This window comes from Miscanthus floridulus, chromosome 1 (genome assembly GCF_019320115.1).
Source record: "Miscanthus floridulus cultivar M001 chromosome 1, ASM1932011v1, whole genome shotgun sequence".
NCBI classification, from domain to species: Eukaryota; Viridiplantae; Streptophyta; class Magnoliopsida; order Poales; family Poaceae; genus Miscanthus; species Miscanthus floridulus.
In genome coordinates, this window is record NC_089580.1 from 107,536,697 (window position 1) to 107,559,575 (window position 22,879).

At 44.1% G+C, this 22,879-nt stretch overlaps 1 protein-coding gene across 1 annotated transcript; it reads right to left on the bottom strand.

Annotated features, from left to right (window-relative positions):
* Window positions 1-6,932: 6,932 nt before the first annotated feature.
* On the bottom strand, window positions 6,933-18,704 carry LOC136461113 (uncharacterized). Its single transcript, XM_066460557.1, has 2 exons — window positions 17,624-18,704; window positions 6,933-7,132 (listed from the first exon to the last, which is right to left on the bottom strand). The coding sequence occupies exons 1-2, from the start codon at window positions 18,702-18,704 to the stop codon at window positions 6,978-6,980; spliced, it is 1,236 nt and encodes a 411-aa protein (XP_066316654.1). The 3' UTR covers window positions 6,933-6,977.
* Between the last annotated feature and the right edge of the window lie 4,175 nt (window positions 18,705-22,879).

Here is a 22,879-nt window from a genome sequence, read left to right on the forward strand (position 1 = left end):
CAGCTGATGAACTTTGTCATGTTAGTGTCCATTGTTATTATAAAAAGTACATTGTGTGTTTAGTAAGCTACTAAGGTCCAGATGAATTAGTATCAACATTGTACAATTATGTCACCGTTGGATATAAGCGTCGTTGAAAAAATTGTATCACCGCCTCTATTCGCCATTAGGTGCTAACATCTTCTTGCTGTAACCTGCAAAATAATGTTCATAATATTTTGTTCCTTTCCAACGTTCAATTTCTATATGACACGCTAGTCGTTAGGTGCTATGTACCATCTTCTTTAAGACCCAATCACCACTGCCGGTAGCCTTCACTGCTGATATCGTCAAAATTTGCAAGCTAGGGCGAGACTCCCGCGTGTTTTTAGAATTTTTGGCGCATTTGTAGTTAACTTACAAAGACCGCTACCCACCCAGCCACCACCCTATCCGTCTCCTCCTCAAGTGCTGCTATTCCTCACCTACTCATCGGCGTGCAAGCCGCCACTCACCGCCGACAAGCTAGTGCTCCACGTCGGTACGCCTCACCGGCACGCCCGCACAGATCCACCGGTGACCAGGCTGGTACCCATCATTACTGTGGTCGCTCGACCTCACTACCGCAAGGTCCAAAGGCAAGGGTAATGCTTTCTTGCACTTCCCTTATCCATGTTTCTTGGCTTTTTATTCCCCTCTTATCTCATCTAACTAAGAGTCAAGCTTCCATCTGATCATTAAGGAGCTCATGAGCACATCCCCGTAGGTGCTCCTACTCTGATTCAGGTGATAGCACTGCTACTTCCATCGTCGGCCCCACTCCACATCCTAGTCAAGATGGAGGAGGAGGCCACCAACAAGAGGAATGAAGTAGACATCCTCATAGACGATGTCTTGGTCCCTGTCCTCCGTCGCCTCACCGCCCGCACCTTGTGCAGCTGCAAGTGTGTGTCGCTCCTGGTACTGCCTCATCTCTGAATCTGAGCACCATAAGGAGTTGCCCTAGTTTGTTGCCGGATTCATGTATGGCAACTGGAAAGGCAAACGCCGATTCGCCACCTTCACCGGTGAATACCCCTCCTTTTCCTTCTTGCCATTTCTCATTCAGGATGTAATCATCTCATATTGCTGCAGAAGCCGCTTCCTCTGCTAGTGTATTGGGCTTTGCTATATTGTCTACAATCCGGTGACTAGCTAATCAGTTGTACTGCCGCATAGCAAAGTGGATAAGGGCGGCGAGGTCTCATGGGTCCACGGCGTCCTTGTGCTTATCCACTTCGCTGGGCTAAGGCGGTAACAGCAAGCCCGATGAGACAGAGGTCGACGGCGTGGGCAACGCGGTATTCTCATCGTTCACCCAGAGCTAGATGATGATGCTAATGAGTAGGGCCGTGGTGTTAGTGGCATGGAGAAGAGGGAAGGAAAAGCGGACTACATCCCGCTAGGCGGCGCTGAGTGAGCGAGTCAGCCCATTGTGGGAAGCAGAGGGGAAAGAGGCGAGAGCGTGCACGCGGGCTTGGGCTAGCGATGGCCTAGTGCGGGAGAGGTGGGGAGGAGATGGGCCATGGGCGTGGGCTAGAAGGAGGAAGGGATGGAGAATGAGCCTGAGGTGCCTTTCCCATTTATAAATTCCCTTTTCAAATGCCAGTAAATAAACTATGCACATTTGAATGAATTTGAAGTGGATTTCAAGGTAATTTGATGGGTAGGTGTTTGGGGTAATTCAAGGGGAGGTCAAGGAATGTTATGGAAGGAAAATGTCAAGGAGATTATGTAGTGCCAAATAAGTTCTAGAGCAAACAATTCATACAAGCATAAATCACAAGCATTCAACATTCAAGCACTCAAGCAATTTCAACAATCTATCCTAATCAAGTTTTAATTTGTTGTAAAGTTTTAAAAAGTTCAAAATTTCAGTGGTTTTTATTATGATGCAAAAACACGGGTGTTACACAGCATCGAGTTGTGTTCGTGTTGGACTTGGTGATCTCGCAAAAGTTCCCATGTCAAATGCTTGAGCTCAGACCAGGATTCATCGTATATCCTAGTGAATACACACAACTTTTTATCCTCCCCCTTGACCTCCATGTTAGTATGATTTTTCAAACTATTCTGAATCACCATATCGACTCATCTCCACCACAACACAACAATTCCCCCCTTTCCTACACCATACACCACCACCAAATTTCCCATTTGCAACTTTTGCTAGAACCCCAACATCCGCCTCTCATCTAACTTTGTCTCGGACAAGAAGAGGATGTCCACTTGTTCGAACTTCTAAAATTTAGAAGGCCCTAAACTACTGGGTTATTGCTGAGGCCCCGGCAGTTCCATGCTGCTATCTTCATTGGGACTCGTAGGACCGGTTCATGGGCCCCACCAACACAAGGTTGTCTTGATCAGCCTCCACAATGTGCTCGATCATCATCCTTCCTCGCCTTTTTCTATGCTTCCAACACTGACTAAGAAGAAGCCTCACAACTGCGTTTCTTCTCCATCTGTTTTGGCTCCGTGGTGAGGGAAACATTTCCCTCTGAGCTAATAGGCCTTTTTGATCCCTCTTCACACGCCTCCCCTTTGGTGCTGTCTTCTTCGAGTCAGTCAAGGTCTCTTGATTCAGCACCTTTTCCTGCCCTGGTCAATAAAGCTTCTGCCTCTAACAAGTATGTCATGCAAACTTCACTCTTGAGGACATGCTCGTCATCGCTGGCCTTGCCCCCTCTAGCACACCACTAGACTATAACCTAACACTAGAGGAGGATGACCTCTATGTGTTTGCCTCGTCAATTGAAAAGATCAGTGAAGAACATAGTGAGCACCAAACCTGTGCTCATGCTATGCTCTAAATTTGTCAGAGGTATTGTTGTAGTGGTTCAACGGCGGTAGCATATATATGCCCTATTTAGGACGATGACTACGACACCTTGCTTTCCTCACCTACTAACCTTCTTTGTCATGCTAAGGCTATGATCGAGGGGTTGTGAGCTCCTAGAGTCCATCTTCACAATTTCCTACAAGGCTTACTCTTGACAAGTGCAATGAAAAAAAATTAGTGTCACGTGTTTCAGCCGTGCCCGTGTCAATCACAAGGCCTAGCCCATTTGTCCATATTGGTATGGAAAAAGTCTATTTTGTTATAAAACATGTTGTCAGCGGTTAGAACCTTTCTCTCTCCATCTCTCAAGATCAACATAGTAGATAAAAGTAGAACACATAGACATAAGAGATAGAGAGATTATTCTGTATTCCTCTCAATATTGGTGATTACAACATAAAGCTCCCACATATATATAGTCCTGCTAAGACCTAAGAGTTTGGTAAGAGCCCACATACAAACGGACTAGGATTATGATTCCTCCTTCTCCTTTCCTTTTAGGATAGAGTCCGTATGTTTTACAACACTCCCCCTTGGGCGATTACCACGATATGCACATGCCTCATTAAAAACTCCATCCGAAAACCCGGTGGGAAAAATGGTTCTTGGAGAAAAGAGTACATCACATTCATTAGTTGTATTGCACATGTTGTCTCATTAAAAACCTTGTGTGAGAAACCTTCATGTAAAAACTCACATAGGGAAAAAGAGTACAATATTTAACCTTCTTGGTCATGTATTCTTCAGGATATTCTATTCTTCATGATAGATATTGATCTTCATGATCTATGCATAAACTTTAGTGTTTAGCAAATATGATCTACTTGATCTTTGTAATTCTACTAGTGGTTTACCTTCAAGGTAGATTCAATAAAAATATGCTCCCCACATAAAGCCAAATTTTGAATTTCATTGTTCAAACCACACTTTTCATAAATGTGTGCTTAATAATGGTATGTAGTACCACAATACTATATCTTTCAAAAAGTTGGCTCATAATTCTTCTATGAGTTATATGGGAATAAACAAAAGCAATATGCTTCATGCATAATAACCACTTATTAGTTGTGCAAAACAAATAAATTATATCATTCAAGGTAATAAATTCTTTCAGAGGATTATGGGGGTAAATAAGTTATAATATTCAATATCTTCTAGATAGTGTATCAAACTTATACTAGAGTTTGAGTACTTATAATTCTTTATTAGTGGATTTTTAAATTATATGTGCTACAAATCTTTAGGACTTTGATTATACCACTAAATAATAAATCCAATCTTGTATTTGGCATTTAGGGGATAATTCAATTGCCAAATCACCATTACTCTTATACCTTCTATGGTATTTAGAGGATATCATCACTTTAATACTAGCTTTTCAATATGCACTTTCTAAATGTTTATATGACACCTTCATGGTGTTTATGATTCCTCATTTGCTTTCTCTCAGGTCTATATTCATTTTAGGGATTGATGTTGTTTATTTAAGAATCAACTGGTAAATCCTTCATGGATTAATTCCTTCAAGGATTTTTTTCATTCTTAGCTAATAACATTTCTCTTCTATGAGATATATTCTCTACTACATGAGAGATTATTATGTGATATACATAATAAAATAGTTATTCACTACAAAGTCGTTCAATGACTCTTTTCCTTCTAGGGTATGCTCTTCTTGAGACTTCAATATTCATATAGGAATATATATTCTACCTTAGACTTCTTAATACTTAGTATGAGATTTAATTTCCATATGTTGTGATTTCTGTTCTTCGGGAACTGTATGGATTTTCATAATCCACTTATACTAACTGCATATTTCATAATCATTAATTTCATTTGCCAGAGATATAGCAGAACATTTATTTCTTCTAAGTAGGAGATTCAACCTCAATTGCTTTCTTCATTGACGTGATATAATCGCTATAGGCAACTTTATCATGGACTTTGTTTTCTAGATCCAGGTTCTCATAAGAGAAACATTTGCAATTATAGAGGTAGTGTTGTTGACAACTATTATTTTCTTCCAATATTCTCATAATATGAGATAATTCGGTCTCTTTGTTACTTCCCAGACAAGAGATAATTTATTGTTCTGCGTACCCAACACTATGATGCGTGCGCTTAGTGTGTTGGATTTCATCTTCATGATGATCCTCTACATGAGGTGCTTGACCTTCTTCATGAGGTGTTCTCTTCATGATACAGGAGGAGTTTGTTCTTATTTTATTTCTATTCAACAAGTATACACTAACACTAGAACCCACAGGCGTCCTGTGGATTTTAACTTGATAGTATACGATATTTTGGTTTACTACTAGTAAACACAACTTCTGGTTTATAACTTCAAGTTACTCCTCTCATTTTCAAAAATATCTGGCATATGCTCCGCTTCATGCTTCACAAGAGCATTAGTCAAACTATTGTTTGATTTAGTGCGTGATACTATTTCTGCTTCAAGCTTCATGGAATATTTTCTCTTAAGATCATTTTCTTCTATGGAAATAATATTTGACATTTAACATAGGCTTTCTCTCCCCTTAATGCCAATATTAGATCTTTAATAGCATACTTCCAAAGATATCCCCTATGATGGGCTTAAAATAATTCAAATTCATGTATCTCCAACTACAAGTGGAGGCCCATTCATGTATGCTATGATAGAGATTTATAAGAAATATTAACACACATATTTAAATAGGGGGTTATTATTCATTAATGCAGCGAGCTAGAATACATAAAGTGCACTTAAGAATGTTCAGTATTCCTACAAACTCATGGATGTTCTCCCCCTTATTTGCACATATCATAGTTTAGAAAACTATTTCATTGTCTAGCTTCTTTATTGTTTAGTCAAAATAATTAATCCAAGTACTCATACTTTAAAAAAAAATGGACCATATACTTCAAAAATATAGAATACACAACATTCAAACTCACATGGAATTTCTTTTAGACTTTCTAATTGCCATTAATGCAAAATTCCTCAAATGTCTTTTCTTCATAAATCCCAAATCATCATAAGTATGTTATCCACCATCTTAATTCCACAATTATTCATCCCATCAATTGAGTTAGTCTCCATAGAGAAAATTTCATATTAACTCATTCCCCTGGTCTTAGCATGCTTGGCTCTAGACCAATGTATTTGTTATGCATACGATGCATTGAAAGCAAATTATACGTTAGTTCAACTAGAACTATATAGACATGGCATGATAGCTAGCCAATTTAATTTTGAGGGAAGTGCAAAGGTAGCTACTAGCTACAACTATAGCTATTATGCTCATATTCATGCAAGACTGGAGATAGTTGTAGCTCAATGAGAGAACATAGCGATACACATGCATGTGGAATGTGGAATGTTAGTATTCAATCCAACCTAATAGATAACAACAAAATTCAAAGCTACAAGCTTACTTGCAATTAGTGCAATATAGAGAAAGTTAACTCGGCCGGAAGGGACGCAGCTAGGACTTTAAGTCCTAATACATGCACTTAAAGATAGATTTAGGAAGGCTATGCCTATTAAATATATATTACCCATATTTTCTTATGTCTTTACCCAAAATTCCTTCCCTTTTCATGCTATAATTAGTAATATGCTTCATGCATCATATACGAATAATCATTTCTAATGTTCCATAGAATCCAATCATACTTCTAGTATTCATTGGTGCTGGCATAAAACTTACATATCATGTGTACTGTACAGTGTACAACAACATATTCAGGGTAGGACATAAATTTCTAGTTCTTGAGCTAAAGTATTAAATACTTAGTATTAGGATTATACTGTTTCTTTTTTCCAAAAGAGGACTAGCCCCATTTCCATTTTCGGCGATACGGAAATACATGAATTGTTTAAGAGAGACGAGCAAGAGGGGGGGGGACCGATCCTAGTAGATCTGACCTCTGTCTCAGAGTCAGAGAGCTACTACCACTACGACTCACACCACAGTTTTTAAGCTACATCACCCGCTAAGAAAGAGGTAGCCGGATTATTACAGACCAGCAAATCCCCAAGGCCGTATTGGCCGAAACGAAGCTTCAGAGATAACATCTAGACAACAGGATATTGCACCCAAGCCTTCCTTTCATCCAATCACATCTTCATCTGCTAATTCTGATTGTCATCATCCGGACGATCATCTTGCTTCAGGCGCTTGTACTGGTCTTCAGCTTGGTTCTGGGGAAGAAGAATGTTAGACGACACCTTGAGCATGGTGTTTACTCCATTGATGAGCATCCTCCTGTCGACTTCTGCATAGAGACCTGCCCAAAAACGCATTAGAGCTGCAGCGTGACACAGAATTTCGATTGGACTTCTGATAGTCTTGCCATCAAAGCATGCCCTGTTTCGGGCCTTCCATATAGCCCAACAAACAGCCGACACACCCCACAGATGGAACTTCTTGCCCAGCGGGAGCCATGCATCACACCATTCCCAGCATTGAGAGATGGATGTGGGGATGTTCGTGGCACCCAGCACAGTTGCAATAACCCCCCAAATTACTTTTGCAATGTGACAAGAAAAAAAACAAGTGGTCAATTGTTTCAGTCTGGTCACAGAATTGGCATTTGGGGTTCCCAACCCATTTTCTTCTAATAAGATTGTCTTTAGTCAAAATAGCATCATTAGTCATTAACCAAATGAAAATTTTGATCTTTGGTGGAACTTTGCTTTTCCAAATTATTCTATGAGCAGAGCCATTATCAGAAACAGTCAAGGCATTATATAAGGACTTCACAGAAAACAGCTTGTTTTTGCCAATTTTCCAAAAAACTTGGTCTTCTGAGTTCTGAAGCTGAAAATTATCAACATCAATCATGATTTTGTTCCGGCATGCAAGTAGTTCTTCAGTGAGCCATCTCCTAAAAGATATCAGGACCCTGCCCTCTTTTACTTCAGCAACACTCTCTTTTTGTTCACACAGAATAAACAAGGTGGGGGCAATAAATGAGATGGGCTTATCATACAACCAAGGATCACACCAGAACCTAGTTCTTTTCCCATTATGAATGCTAATCCCCCTACCCTGAAGGTATACCTCCTTGACTTTGAGAAGGTCATACCAAATAGGTGAATCAGTGGCTTTGTGAGTTACTGAATGAATTGATTTGTTGTGAAGGTATTTTACAACAACAACAACAACAAAGCCTTTAAGTCCCAAACAAGTTGGGGTAGGCTAGAGTTGAAACCCAATAGAAGCAATCAAGGTTCAGGCACGTGAATAGCTGTCTTCCAGGCATTCCTATCTAAGGCTAAGTCTTTGGGTATATTCCATCCTTAGTCTCCTTTTATTGCCTCTACCCAAGTCAACTTCGGTCTTCCTCTGCCTCTCTTCACGTTACTATCCTGACTTAGGATTCCACTACGCACCGGTGCATCTGGAGGTCTCCGTTGCACATGTCCAAACCATCTCAACCGGTGTTGGACAAGCTTTTCTTCAATTGGCGCTACCCTTAATCTCTCACGAATATCATCGTTCCGAACTCGATCCCTTCTTGTATGACCGCAAATCCAACGCAACATACGCATTTCCGCGACACTTAGCTGTTGAATATGTCGTCTTTTCGTAGGCCAACATTCTGCACCATACAACATAACAGGTCTAATCGCCGTCCTATAAAACTTGCCTTTTAGCTTCTGTGGTACCCTTTTGTCACATAGGACACCAGACGCTTACCGCCACTTCATCCACCCTGCTTTGATTCTATGGCTAACATCTTCATCAATATCCCCGTCCCTCTGTAGCATTGATCCTAAATATCGAAAGGTATCCTTCCTAGGCACTACTTGACCTTCCAAACTAACATCTTCCTCCTCCCGAGTAGTAGTGCCGAAGTCACATCTCATATACTCAGTTTTAGTTCTACTGAGTCTAAAACCTTTGGTCTCCAAAGTCTCCCGCCATAACTCCAGTTTCTGATTCACTCCTGAACGGCTTTCATCAACTAGTACTACATCGTCCGCGAAAAGCATACACCAAGGGATGTCCCCTTGTATGTCCCTTGTGACCTCATCCATCACTAAAGCAAACAAATAAGGGCTCAAAGCTGACCCTTGATGTAGTCCTATCCTAATCGGGAAGTTATCCGTGTCTCCATCACTTGTTCGAACTCTAGTCACAACATTGCTGTACATGTCCTTAATGAGCCCAACATACTTCGTTGGGACTTTATGTTTGTCCAAAGCCCACCACATAACATTCCTTGGTATTTTATCATAAACCTTCTCCAAGTCAATAAAAACCATGTGTAGGTCCTTCTTCTTCTCCCTATACCGCTCCATAACTTGTCTTATTAAGAAAATGGCTTCCATGGTTGACCTTCCGGGCATGAAACCAAATTGGTTCATAGAGACCCGCGTTATTGCTCTCAAGCGATGCTCGATAACTCTCTCCCATAGCTTCATAGTATGGCTCATCAACTTAATTCCTCGATAATTTATACAACTTTGAATATCCCCTTTATTCTTGTAGATCGGTACCAATATACTTCTCCTCCACTCATCAGGCATCTTGTTCGATCGAAAAATATGGTTGAACAGCTTGGTTAACCATACTACAGCTATGTCCCCAAGGCATCTCCACACCTCGATTGGGATACCATCCGGTCCCATCGCCTTACCTCCTTTCATCCTTTTCAACGCATCTCTGACCTCAGATTCTTGGATTCTCCGCACAAAGCGCCTATTGGTGTCATCAAAAGAGTCATCTAACTGAAAGGTTGTGTCCATATTCTCACCATTGAACAATTTGTCAAAATACTCTTGCCATCGATGTCGGATCTCATCCTCCTTTACCAAGAGATGCTCCCTTTCATCCTTAATGCACTTAACTTGGTTGAAGTCCCGTGTCTTTCTCTCACGAACCCTAGCCATCCTATAAATGTCCTTCTCTCCTTCCTTCGTACTCAAATATTGGTAAAGATCCTCGTACGCTCTACCCTTTGCCACACTTACAGCTCGCTTTGCAGTCTTCTTTGCCACCTTATACTTCTCTATGTTGTCCACACTCCTGTCATGGTACAAGCGTCTATAGCATTCTTTCTTCTCCTTAATAGCCCTTTGGACTTTCTCGTTCCACCACCAAGTATCTTTAGCCTCACGTCCCCTTCCTTTGGTTACTCCACACACCTCTGAGGCTACCTTCCGAATGTTGGTTGCCATCTTGTCCCACATATTGTTTATGTCGTCTTCTTCCTTCCAAGAGCCCTCTTTGATAACCCTTTCCCTAAATACCTCTGACGTCTCTCCTTTCAGTTTCCACCATTTTGTTCTCTCAATCTTAGCTTGCTTATCCCTATGGGCACGCACCTGAAAACGAAAATCTGCCACCAAAAGCTTATGTTGAGAAACAACACACTCCCCTGGTATCACCTTGCAATCCAAGCATGCTCGTTTGTCCTTTCTTCTTGCGAGGACAAAGTCAATCTGGCTACAGTGTTGTCCGCTACTGAAGGTCACTAGATGAGATTCTTTCTAAAGAAAGTGTTGGCTATCATCAGGTCAAAAGCTACCGCGAAGTCCAGAACTTCCTCCCCCTCCTGATTCCTACTACCATACCCAAAACCTCCATGAACTGCCTCGAAACCTACGCTTGTAGTACCTACATGCCCATTAAGATCTCCTCCTATAAAAAGCTTCTCACTACTAGGTATAGCTCTAACCAGGCCATCTAAGTCTTCCCAGAACTGTCTCTTAGCACTCTCGTCGAGGCCTACTTGGGGGGCATACGCACTAATTACGTTCAAGACCATATCACCAACGACAAGCTTGACTAAGATAATCCTATCTCCTTGCCTTCTCACTCCCACCACACCATTCTTGAGGCTCTTATCAATCAAAACTCCTACTCCATTTCTATTCGCGACTGTCCCTGTGTACCAAAGCTTGAAACCTGTATTGTCCACCTCCTTCGCCTTCTGACCCTTCCATTTAGTCTCTTGAACGCATAATATATTTACACGCCTCTTAGTCGTGGTATCAACTAATTCTCTTAACTTACCTGTAAGTGACCCTACATTCCAACTACCTAAACGGATCCTAGTTGGTTCGACTAGCTTCCTTACCCTTCGCACCCGTCGACTCTGATGCGAAGACCCTTGATCATTTTTCACTACACTCGGGCGCCGATGTAGCGCGCCACTAAGGAAGCGATGACTCGATCCTTGGTTACTTGACACCATGCCCAGATCACGACACGGCGCGTCATGGGGGTGACGACCCGGCCCTTGCCCATTTAACACCATACCCGGGTTCCGATATGGCGCGTCGCTAAGAGGGTTACGCCCCAACGATTTTCTTTCGGGTTTCATCTCCATTTAAGTGGCTAAGTTTTTACATTGGCTCGCCACGCCTAACACAACCCTCCTCCTTTACCAGGGCTTGGGACCTGCTATGCTGGGACACCAAAGGCGCCCCACCATAGGCGGAGCTGTTGTGAAGGTATTTTGCTTTAACAATATCCTGCCACAACCCTTCTTCCTGCTCCAATTTCCACCACCACTTGGCTAGTAGGCTTATATTCATTGTCAAGGTCGTCGAACCCTCGACGCGCAGGGCCTCGGCTACGCAACTCGTAGCCGTCGGCCGTCTTCTCCGGTGAGGTTATACCCCTCTACCGCAGGCTTGTAGATGAGATAGGAAGAGATAATATTCTTGCTTAATTTCTCAAGTGCCAATTACAAATATTTATAGCCTATGCGGCTGCTATCAAAGGGAAACAAACCTCCTAATTTTAGGTAACAAATAGATGCTAATTTCAAGGAAAATAACTTGATTACTTTCTAAATCTGAGCTCCTCTAGCCACGCAGTGGCTGCTGGGCCTCCGTGGGCGCGGCTTGCGCCTGGCGAGCAGCGTGTTCGGCCGCCCTGCGTACGTCGCGGGCGCGCCTGCGCCTGAAGTACCCGCGTCCGCACATGACATCTCTCCCCGCCTCGAAGGCCAGCTCGTCCTCGAGCTGAAAGGAAGGAAACCGAGCACGGAAATCGTTCCAATCTTCCCAGGAAGCGGAGGCGGGGTCTTGATCTTCCCATTCGACGAGGACCTGTCGGACACCGCGAGCCAGGCGGCCCTGGGACACCCGCGATGGCGCGGGCACGACAGCACCGTTGCAGAGGGGCGGCAGCGCCGGTGGAGCAGCCGGCGGAGTTCCCACAAACTTCTTGAGGACGCCCACGTGGAAGACATCGTGCAGCCGGGCGTCGGGTGGCAGCTGCAGGCGCACGGCCGCCTCGTTGATGACCTCGGTCACCAGGTAGGGCCCGACGAAGCGCGGCTTCAGCTTACCGCGCACCGCGCGAGGCAAGGACGCAGCAGCACGCTGCCGGAGACGCAGAAGCGCCCAATCACCAACGTTGTAGACGACGCGACGATGATGCTGGTCGTAGACTCGCTTCTGGACCGCCTGAGCCTGCTCAAGACGGACACGAACGTCGTCCAAGAACGCCGCCCGTTCCTCCATCTCCTGGGCGACCGCAGCGACACGAGCTTCGCCCTGCTCATAGGACCGGATGGTTGGCGGGTCCCTGCCATAAACCACACGAAAGGGAGTGTCGCGCAGGGAGGACTGAAAGGCGGTGTTGTAGGTGTACTCCGCCCATGGCAGCCACCGGATCCACTGCCGGGGGCGATCGCCGGTGAAGCATCTCAAGTACATGACGATGACCCGGTTGGCGGCCTCCGTTTGGCCGTCCGTTTGCGGGTGGAAGGCGGATGACATGTAGAGCTTCGTCCCCGTGAGCCTCATGAGCTCCTGCCAGAACGCCGAGGTGAACACCGGGTCGCGGTCCGATGTAATGGACTGCGGAACGCCATGGAGGCGGACGATGTCGGCGAAGAAGGCGTTGGCGACGGACTCGGCGGTGTAGGGATGCGCCAAGGGAATAAAATGGCAGTACTTGCTGAAGCGATCCACCACGGAGAGAATAACCGTCTTGCCCTGGACCTTGGGAAGCGCCTCAATGAAGTCGATGCCGAGGTCAGCCCAGACCGTGGACGGAGAGCCACGAGCGCTTGGGGGCCCAGGGCCACCCTGATCTGCATGGTGCCCGCCATCGGCACCCCGGCCAACGCCTGGAGGGAGAAACAGGGCGCCCCTGCGTCGTCCACGGCCACCGCGTCATCGTCTTCGGCTTCCAGTTCGACCCCTTCGACGAAGAATATACGCTTGCAGAAGCGGTTATGGCCACGGGTGTACCGTTCGTTGCAGTTAAAGCACAGACCCAGGCGACGGCGTTCGGCCATCTCATCTGGCGTGAGGCGGCGCTGGGCGCCCTCGGTCCGGCCCGGCTGCGCAGCCGCCGGCGGTGCTGGAAGTGCCAGGATGGGCGGCGGGGCCGGCAGGGCGGCCCGGGCTGCGGCTGGTGGAGGTCCGCACGCGCCCGCTCGCGGAGGAGGTGGTGCAGGTCGTTCCAGCTCCATCAATTCGACCTGGCGGGCCAGGCTCATGGCGGCGGCGAGGGAGTCCAGGTGGTGGATGCGGACGGCGTTGCTGAGCGGAGGCCCGAGGCCGCCAGTGAAGAGCTGGACCCGCTGCGCCTCATCGAGCCGGCCGGCGCGAGGTAGGAGGGCCTGGAACCGGTTGGCGTACTCCTCCACGGTGCCGTCGCGACGGCACTGCGCCAACTCGAACATGGGGGCAGAGCGCAGGGGGGGCCCGAACCGCAGATTCAGGAGGTCCTTGAAATTCCCCCACGACGGCGAGCCCTCGTCATCCTGCAGCTAGATGAACCACAGCTGCGCGGCGTCGTCCAGGTGGTAGGACGCCATGCGCACTCGCTCTTCCGTCATGGTGCGATGTTGCCGGAAGTACGCCTCACACTTGTTGAGGAACAACATGGGGTCGGACGTGCCATCGTAGTGGGGAAAATCCCACTTCTTGTGCTTCGGGTGGAACTCGAGTTCGCGCGGGCTGTCGACGTGACGACCGTCGCTGCTCTCAGTCGTGGACGTCTTCTCCTTGATGGAGGCGACGTCGGCCTTCAGGGTGGAGAGCTCTGCGGACACGGCCCTCATCTCCTTGAGGAGGTCGGCGATGGTCGGCTCGGCCATGGGTGGCTGCGGACTGGGCGCGGTGGGTGTTGCGTGGGTGGGCGGCGGCTGGCGGTGGTGGGGATCTGGCGCGGCTGATTGGGAGCGCGAGGAAGATGAGCGGCTGACTACCGATACCAGGCTGTCAAGGTCGTCGAACCCTCGACGCGCAGGGCCTCGGCTACGCAACTCGTAGCCGTCGGCCGTCTTCTCCGGTGAGGTTATACCCCTCTACCGCAGGCTTGTAGATGAGATAGGAAGAGATAATATTCTTGCTTAATTTCTCAAGTGCCAATTACAAATATTTATAGCCTATGCGGCTGCTATCAAAGGGAAACAAACCTCCTAATTTTAGGTAACAAATAGATGCTAATTTCAAGGAAAATAACTTGATTACTTTCTAAATCTGAGCTCCTCTAGCCACGCAGTGGCTGCTGGGCCTCCATGGGCGCGGCTTGCGCCTGGCGAGCAGCGCGTTCGGCCGCCCTGCGTACGTCGCGGGCGCGCCTGCGCCTGAAGTACCCGCGTCCGCACATGACATTCATCTTCCTTAGGTCCTTGATTCCAAGGCCACCTTTTTTCTTACTTCTACAAATTTTAACCCACTTCACCAAATGGTACTTTTTCTTGGTCCCACCACCTTGCCAAAAAAAAGTTCTCCTAATCTTATCATTTTTTCAGAAATTGTCTTAGGACACAAATATACAGACATCTGGTAGGTGGGTGAGTTGTTAAGGCAAGAGCATATCAAAGTGGACCTTCCAGCTATTGACATTGTGCTCCCTTTCCAAACATCTAATTTTTTGTTACTTTTATCAACCAAAGGTGTCCAGTCACTTAAATGAAGTCTGCTGGGGCTTACAGGAACTCCTAAATACTTAATAGGGAAGGAGCCAATTTGGCAATTGAAAATATCAGCATACACTTGACCCCAATTATCATTATCATTGATCACAAATACCTCACTTTTATTAAAGTTTATTTTCAAACCCGCCATCAACTCATACATGTATAGGAGTAATTTCAGGTTCCTGGCACCCTCGAGATCATGTTTGAGGAATACAATAGTGTCATCAGCATATTGTAATATAGCTACTCCATTTGGGATAATGTGATCAATCAAACCAGTGAATAAATTTCTTTCTTGAGCATTCTCTACCATCTTAGTTAAGTTATCCGCGGCAAAATTAAAAAGAATGGGGGACAGAGGGTCTCCCTGCCTGACCCCCTTGTAACTCTTGATGTAAGATCCCAATTTGTCATTCATTTTAATGCTAATTGTCCCACCAGTGACTACTTGAGCAATCCAAGTCCTCCACTTCTCACTGAAACCCCTCATTTGCATGTACTCAAATAGGCAATTCCAATTTACCTTGTCATAAGCTTTTTCAAAGTCAAGTTTTAAAATGATCCCAACTTCTTTCTTCCTCTTGGTTTCATGAAGAATCTCATGCAAACACAGAATGCCAGTCAGGATATTTCTTCCTTTGAGAAAAGCAGTTTGGGCCTTGTTGATCAATTTGTCAGCATATGGCTCAATTCTAATGGTGAGGACTTTAGTGATCAGTTTATATAAACAGTTGAGTAAGCAAATGGGTCTGTACTGTTGAATCTTGTTTGCTTCTTTAATCTTTGGCAGAAGTGTAATGATCCCATAATTTAACCTGCTGATATCAGCTTTGTTGTTATGGAAGTCATCAAACAGTTTGACAACATCAGATTTGATAATGCTCCAACATTTCTGAAAGAATTCAATGGGCATCTTATCAGGACCAGGGGCTTTATTTTTCTTCATCTGGAATAAGGCAGCACTAATTTCTATCTCAGAAAAAGGATGGCATAGAATTTCATTATCTGAATCAGATAATTTATAACAATTATTCCTGATTGAAGGGTCTAAATGAATGCCATGCTGAGGTACAGGACCAAACAGATCAGAATAGTACTCAGAAGCATGTCTTAGCAGATTGTCATCTCCTTCAATGCATGTTCCTTCATTCTCCAGAGTTATAATGGTATTTTTTCTTTTTCTTCCATTTGCACATCTATGAAAATACTCAGTGTTGCTGTCTCCCTTAAGAAGCCATTACTCATGACTTCTTTGGAGCCAATATAATTCTTCTTGTTCCAACAATCTAAGATTTTCACACAAAATCCAGTGTTTTCTGAAAATCTGCTCACTTGTCACGATCATACTCTCTTCCAACTCTTCTAAAGCAGTCAATTCAATGTGGAGTTCCTTCCTAAGTTTCCTAACTTCCCCTATTTGTTGTGTCCCCATCCTTTAAAGAACTGTTTGATTAGTTTCATCTTTTGTTGAATTTTATCTAAGGCAGATTTAGCCTTACATGGTTTACTCCAGATCTTATCCACCAGAGAATAAAATTCTGGGTTCTTAAGCCAACTTAAATCAAATTTGAACTGGATGTTGGTCCTGTTTCTAGGAACCCCAGTAGAAATGATCAAAGGGTTGTGATCAGAGATTTCTCTAGGTAACTTTCTAACCACAGCAAGAGGAAAAATATCTTCCCAACTTTTGGTGACAAGGATCCTATCCAGTTTTCCAAGTGTTGGGGGCTCTTGATTATTAGACCAGGTAAAAAGGCCACCAGTCATAATCAGTTCCCTCAATTCAAAGAAGTGGATAATGGAATTGAATAACCCAGAATGCCTATGTACCCCTTTATTGGAGTTTTTTTTTTCATTTGCATATCTAATGATATTGAAATCCCCACCAATCAAGACAGGTTCAGTACTAGCATCACAGAATCTGGACAATTCAGATAGAAAATCAAACTTTTGATCATCATGAGCAGGGCCATATACTACCAAAAGATTCCATTTAATTTTAAGCTCCTTGTCCCATAAATTCATCTGAATCATGAATTCCCCTTTTTTGAAGGAACCAACATCATATTTATTTAACTGTATGCCCACCAGGATCCCACCAGATTTACCTTTGGAAGGAACCAACATCATATTTATTTAACTCCGCCTATGTTGTCTCAACATAGCAGGTCCCAAGCCCTGGTAAAGGAGGAGGGTTGTGTTAGGCGTGGCGAGCCAACGTTAAATCTAGCCATTCTAATGGAGATGAAGGAATCCATTCCCAAAGGTAATCTTGATAAGAATCAAAACCCCTAAGTAAAGATGGTTCACAATCCTCAATCATTGTCTCTTGTAACCCAATAAAGTCAAAATTATATTGAAAGATGAGATTCTTCAGGAAAGTAGAGACCCCGGATTTTTTAAGGCCCCTACAGTTCCAAATTAATCCATGTACTGTCATTTTTTAACTTTTTTTCTTTTTCTGTTTTGGGGATTGAAGGCCAACTTTACCTTCTTTTCCCTTGGGTTTCAAGCCAAGATCTTCCTGGTCTTGAGTTCTTTTTTTGTTTTTTGGAGAGATTTTGAGTTTTCTTATAGACAGTTTTCCTTTTTTCTTGGACTGGGCCAGGATTTCACTTTCTGTCTCAGAAAGGTCATCCTTTAGCCATTCAATAAGCCTTTCATTGATATCATCTTCTGCAGTGTCATCCTCATTAATTTCTTCTAACATAACATCATGCTGTTTAGACTGTAAGTTTCTCCTAGCATTTTCTAAATCCTTAAGAATGTCAAAGGTCCCAAAACTAATTTGTTGGGTAGCAACGCCAATATCACTAGACAAACTTTTAATAGTTTCAACGGGTAGATCAGAAAACATGATAGGAGAAGAGTTAGTACCTTCCAAATTCCTTTTTCTAGCCATCCTTTCATTTTTCTCTTGGATAGTTATAGCAATGTCCTTTTTGAGCCTCTCACTTCTTCGGATTTCTTGAATTTTCAGTGTGTTGCCAGCAGTAGCTCCTCCATTAGTGACAGCATCTTGTGGTTCTGGCAGCTCTTCTTGCACTACCATCTCATCTTCAGCAACCAAGCTTTCCTGAGTGTGCATAATAGCCTCATCAGAGAAGTCCAGTTCAGTTTGATTGTTGATTTCCACAGAAACTAACTGCTTCATAGTTGTCACATCCTTTTCTTCAGCATTCTTGAGCTTCTTAGCATCATTGGTGATTTGCATCAGATCCAAAGCAGGAGTGTTGTTTTCCATACACCAAATATGCTGAGTATCTTTATCATCATTCTGCTTGGAGCTACCCTGACCAATATCACCAAAGCCCTCTAATTTTCTGATTCTCTCACCCAGATCACTGTCAGAATCAGAGTCTTCAAATGTTTCAGGAATGTGTACTTTCTCACCTTTACCATCATCCTCATAGGTCTTCTGCACACTCAGCTTCCCTCCAGCAGTACTCAAATTGCCAATCTTGGGTGGGGCAGACATAGTAACATTGGCAGAATGCTTCTTACCAGCGCTTTTATCAGACCCTGGATTAGCAGATTTACCACCAAGTTGAGCAGCAGCTTTTGCTTGGGGATCCTTGCTAAGATTGTCATCTGCTTTGTATTTCTTGGATGGTGGGGGCTGCTCTCCCTCAGATATTTTGATACCACTTTGCAGAGTCTTGATAGGCCCTTCAACCTCAACCACTCTTTCATAGGTAAAATCAGGGAGGAACAACCCCAGGGTGCTTTCAGCGATCTTAGGAACCTTAGTAATGCCCCTACACGCAATCTTCATCCTAACATAGTCATGTCTCAGCTTGGTCCTCTCATCAATCTCAAGCACCTTACCCACCAAGCCACCAACCTTGACACAGGTTCTGAATGACCTCTGGTCAGCAGGAATGTCCCATACTCTGAACCATGCCTGTTGAAGCTCACCTTTGGCTCCAAAGCTTGTGGTGTAGGAATCAATCTTCATTTGAGCATTAACATATCTCATAGCAATAGATGGGAAGAAACTGATATGAACCCGCTAGGGTTTATGGACGATCTTTCGATGAGAGGCGTGAGATCACTCGATTTGGTGGATGGAGATGACGTTCACGGCCCGACTACAGCCTTCCAAGACCGCGCCTTAGCAACCGATACACCACCTCCAAAGGCCGTCACGATCTTGTGGAGCGCGACAACCAGCCACTAGGGCTCCCGTCCTGCAAGCAATCGAAGAACTAGCAAGAACAAGGAAACAAGCACTGAATTTGCAAGATGAAATTGAAAGCCTCAAATTGAATCTTATTATGAGTGGGGTTCCGAAGACAAGGAGACGGGCGGCTGGATCAGCACGCGCGCCTACAAGCAAGTAGCAAAGGCTAAACTTGATCTAAACAAAACCCCAGTGTTCCTGGTGGCGGCTAAGGGGTATATGACGTGTGGAGGACGACCACAAGAGAGTTTGGGTCGTGCTCCAACCCTAGGACGCGTCCCTACTGGACTCTAAACGATACAAGCCCATTGGGCTAACTTAAGGTGGCGCAGCACCCTGGACAGAATAGACCTCTCTATGATTTTTGGACTGTTGACGCCGTTTCTGAGCAGGTATGAGTATGAGGTCAGATCCGTATGAAAGTAGACTTTATTAGCTTTCCAACAAGTCCAGAATCACCCCAATCCGACTCCGTATGTAACCGTGGCGACCGTCGCAAGTTGGAGGTGTGCTGCAGTCCGAATCCAGCCTACGCGAGTCCTTTTCCCTTTCGGTCTTCTCCTTGATTCCTAATCAAAACAAGAGTGCACGTGTCTCCAAGATCTAAATAGGATGGACAAGAGCTCAAGAAGGAACTCACTTGATGATTAAGTGTTCGAGCACGAGCACGGGTAATAGGACCAGCAGGTGTCGGCGTGGACGGCGTGGATGTATGATCGGTGTTGATGTCCTCATCATCCTCCCTTTCTTGAATTTGAGTCGTCCTCGACTCAAGCTCATCTTCCTCACCCAAATAAGGCTTCAAATCTGCAATGTTAAATGTGGGACTAACCCCAAAATCTGCAGAAAGATCAAGCTTATATGCATTCTCATTTATTCGTTGCATCACTTTAAAAGGACCATCCGCTCTAGGCATCAATTTAGATTTTCTTAATTCAGGAAACCTATCCTTTCGCAAATGCAACCAAACCAAATCTCCAGGTTCAAGAATCAATTCCCTTCTACCTTTATCTCCAGCAAATTTGTACTTAGCATTCATGCGCTCTATGTTTTCTTTAGTGGTTTCATGTAGTTTTAGCATCAATTCAGCACGTTGCTTAGCATCAAAATTCAACTTTTCAGAACTTGGCAATGGCATTAAATCAATAGGAGCACGTGGTAACAAGCCATAAACAATCTCAAAGGGACACATCTTCGTAGTAGAATGCAGCGAACGATTATAAGCAAACTCAATATGAGGCAAACAATCTTCCCACATCTTAATATTCTTCTTTAAAACAGTCCTTAACATAGTAGACAAAGTTCTATTCACAATTTCAGTTTGACCATCAGTTTGGGGGTGACAAGTGGTGGAAAATAAAAGCTTAGTCCCCAATTTGGCCCATAAAGTTCTCCAAAAATGGCTAAGAAATTTAGCATCACGATCAGAAACAATTGTATTTGGCACACCATGCAAGCGAACAACTTCTCGAAAGAACAAATCAACAATATTTGTAGCATCATCAGTTTTATGACATGGTATGAAATGTGCCATTTTAGAGAATCGATCCACAACCACAAAAACACTATCTCGCCCTTTCCTAGTCCGTGGCAATCCCAACACAAAATCCATAGAAATATCCTCCCAAGGAGCACTAGGAACAGGAAGAGGCATATACAAACCGTGTGGATTCAACCGGGACTTAGCCTTTTGACATGTTATGCAGCGAGCAACAAATCTCTCCACGTCTCGTCGCATCTTTGGCCAAAAGAAATGACCAGCAAGAATGTCCTCCGTCTTCTTCGCTCCAAAATGCCCCATCAAGCCACCTCCATGCGCTTCCTGCAGCAACAACAAGCGAACGGAACTAGCTGGAATGCATAGTTTGTTAGCTCTAAACACAAACCCATCATTGATGATGAATTTGTTCCACGTTTTTCCATCTTTACAATGCAGCAGCACTTCTTTAAAATCAGCATCATGAGCATATCGGTCTTTAATTGTTTCTAACCCAAAGATCTTGTAATCAAGTTGATTTAGCAAAGTATATCTCCTAGACAATGCATCTGCAATGATATTATCCTTCCCTTTCTTGTGTTTGATAACATAAGGAAAAGATTTAATAAATTCAACCCATTTTGCATGTCTACGATTCAGTTTTCCTTGACTACGAATATGCTTCAAAGATTCATGATCAGAATGTATAACAAATTCTTTGGGCCACAAATAATGCTGCCATGTTTCTAATGTCCGCACTAGAGCATATAATTCCTTATCATATGTAGAATAATTAAGAATAGGTCCGCTCAATTTCTCACTAAAGTATGCAACAGGTTTGCCTTCTTGTAACAAAACACCACCCAATCCAATTCCACTCACATCACATTCAAGCTCGAAAGTCTTATTAAAATTAGGGAGTTGGAGTAGAGGTGCATGTGTTAACTTATCTTTCAGCACATGGAAGGCGTGCTCTTGTGCTTTGCCCCAAGAAAAGGGCACTCCCTTCTTTGTAAGCTCATTCAATGGTGCAGCAATGGTGCTGAAGTCCTTCACAAAACGGCGATAGAAACCAGCAAGTCCTAGGAAACTCCGCACTTGTGTGACCGTCGTGGGTACAGGCCATCCTTGTATAGCTTCCACCTTGGCTTTATCAACCTCAATTCCCTGTGGAGTGACAACATAGCCAAGAAACGATACTCGATCGGTGCAGAAAGTGCACTTCTCAAGGTTACCAAACAAACGTGCATCACGTAGAGCATTGAAAACAGCACGTAAGTGATCAAGGTGTTCATCTATGGATTTGCTATAAATCAGTATATCATCAAAGTAGACGACAACAAATTTCCCAATGAAAGCACGCAAAACCTCATTCATTAATCTCATGAAAGTACTAGGTGCATTAGTTAACCCAAAAGGCATGACTAACCACTCATATAGACCGAACTTGGTTTTGAAAGCAGTTTTCCATTCATCTCCCAATTTCATACGAATCTGGTGGTACCCACTACGCAAATCAACCTTTGAAAACACAACAGCACCACTCAATTCATCAAGCATATCATCTAATCGTGGAATAGGGTGTCGATATCGAATGGTGATATTATTAATAGCCCTACAATCAACACACATGCGCCATGTTCCATCTTTCTTAGGCACTAAAATCACTGGAACAGCACAAGGACTAAGAGACTCACGCACATAACCTTTGTCTAGTAGTTCTTGCACTTGTCGCTGAATTTCCTTCGTTTCTTCCGGATTGGTCCTGTATGGCGCACGGTTTGGCAAAGATGCTCCAGGGATAAGATCAATTTGGTGCTCAATCCCGCGTATTGGTGGCAGCCCCGCTGGTATCTCAATGGGGAACACATCAGAATACTCCTGCAAAATGTTAGCAACAGCAGGGGGCAAAGAACGTTGCATATCCTCAATTGAAATCAAAGCATCCTTGCATACCAAAGCATAAGCAACAGAGGTGGATGCATTGAACTCATTAATATCAGATTTTGTAGCAAGCATACAACGTCCCTTCAATTTTATCTCATCTTTGTCATCAACAACTGATTTGTCACTCTCGCTCTTTGCTTTTGCAGCCTTAGTAACATCAGATTGCATAATAGCTTCAGGAGACATAGGATGCAACACAATTTTTCGATCATGGTATAGAAACGAATATTGATTTGATCTACCATGATGCATCGAATCTCTATCAAATTGCCATGGTCTACCTAGCAGAATATTGCAAGCTTGCATAGGCACAACATCACATTCAACAATATCTTTGTATGACCCGATGGCAAAATCGATTCGCACAAGTCTCGTTACCTTTGCCTTACCACTGTTGTTCAGCCATTGGATGTAGTAGGGATGGGGGTGTGGTTTGGTGGTGAGGGCGAGCTTCTGTACCATGTCGCTACTTGCCAAGTTGTTGCAGCTACCTCCATCAATGATCATGCGGCACAAACGCTCCTTG

What these genes read in the sequence shown, in the direction of transcription:
- LOC136461113 (XM_066460557.1), bottom strand. Translation starts at nt 18,704, where the DNA reads ATGAAGATTGATTCCTACACCACAAGCTTTGGAGCCAAAGGTGAGCTT. An exon ending in TAGAAAAAGGAATTTGGAAG is followed by an intron (nt 7,133 to 17,623) that starts GTACTAACTCTT and finishes GTTTTTGGGCAG; the next exon opens with GTCTCTATGCAGAAGTCGAC.